This window comes from Leucoraja erinacea, chromosome 16 (assembly GCF_028641065.1).
Source record: "Leucoraja erinacea ecotype New England chromosome 16, Leri_hhj_1, whole genome shotgun sequence".
NCBI lineage: Eukaryota > Metazoa > Chordata > Chondrichthyes > Rajiformes > Rajidae > Leucoraja > Leucoraja erinaceus.
The window spans coordinates 44,867,727-44,868,537 of NC_073392.1; the positions used below are offsets into that span (position 1 = coordinate 44,867,727).

At 53.6% G+C, this 811-nt stretch overlaps 1 protein-coding gene across 1 annotated transcript in view; it reads left to right on the top strand.

Annotated features, from left to right (window-relative positions):
* The first annotated feature begins 241 nt into the window (after positions 1 to 241).
* The window catches only part of LOC129704426 (inter-alpha-trypsin inhibitor heavy chain H3-like), a 13,574-nt gene continuing 13,004 nt past the window's right edge, over positions 242 to 811 (top strand). Inside the window, exon 1 of the mRNA XM_055647481.1 lies at positions 242 to 278. Coding sequence (XP_055503456.1) covers positions 242 to 278 — 37 coding nt within the window. The remainder of the gene's footprint in view (positions 279 to 811) is intronic.

The following is an 811-nucleotide window of genomic DNA, read 5'->3' on the forward strand; positions in this document are numbered from 1 at the left end:
TTGTGTTGGACGAGCTGACTTGTCAATGGAGAAGCCACGTTTTATTTTTGAAATACTTGGGGGTGGGTGGGTGGGGGGGGGGGGGGGGGGGGGGGGGGGGGGAGAGAAAGGATTTGATTAAAAACATGTACTTCAACACAGAAATGAAATGAGGAGCAGATACTTAGAAAGAAAAGCGAAATCTCTACCAGGAAATGGGAAAATATCTCGGATAGATTGAACGTCTGGATTGGGCGTGGCAATGAATCAAAGGAGAAAGAAAATGGCAGACGGACGCCGTATGATGCGAGGACGGGGAACTGTTTGAGTTTTATTATATATAACTTAGACAAGGGCAGACCCGTTGGGTCTGTTGCCCAACAGAGTTTGAGGGGGGGGGGGGGGGGGAGGGGGAGTAGGGTCTCGGATCACACTCAAATTAAACCCACCCCCCAAACTCACAGGTGGGGGGAGGGGGGGGGGGTTTGGTGAGAAGAGGGGAGGGCGAGAGGGGAGGAAGAAAGGGATGACAAAGAATGGGAAAGAGAAGGAGGGGGAAAAAAGAGAAGGGTTAAAAGAGAGGAGGAGGAAGGGAAGAGGAGGGAGGAGGGGAGAGGGAAAGAAGGAGGAGGAGAGGGAGGACCGAGCAGGGAAGGAGAGAAGAGAAGGAAAAAGGAAGGGAGTGAAAGGAGAGGAGAGAGGAGGGAGTAGGGAGGGAGGGAGAAGGAAGGAGAGGGAGGGAGAGAGGGAAGGAGAAGGTGGGGGTAAGAGAGGAGAGGAAGAGTGAGAGGAGAGAGCGAGAGAGAGGGGTGAGGGAGGGGTGAGGAGGAAG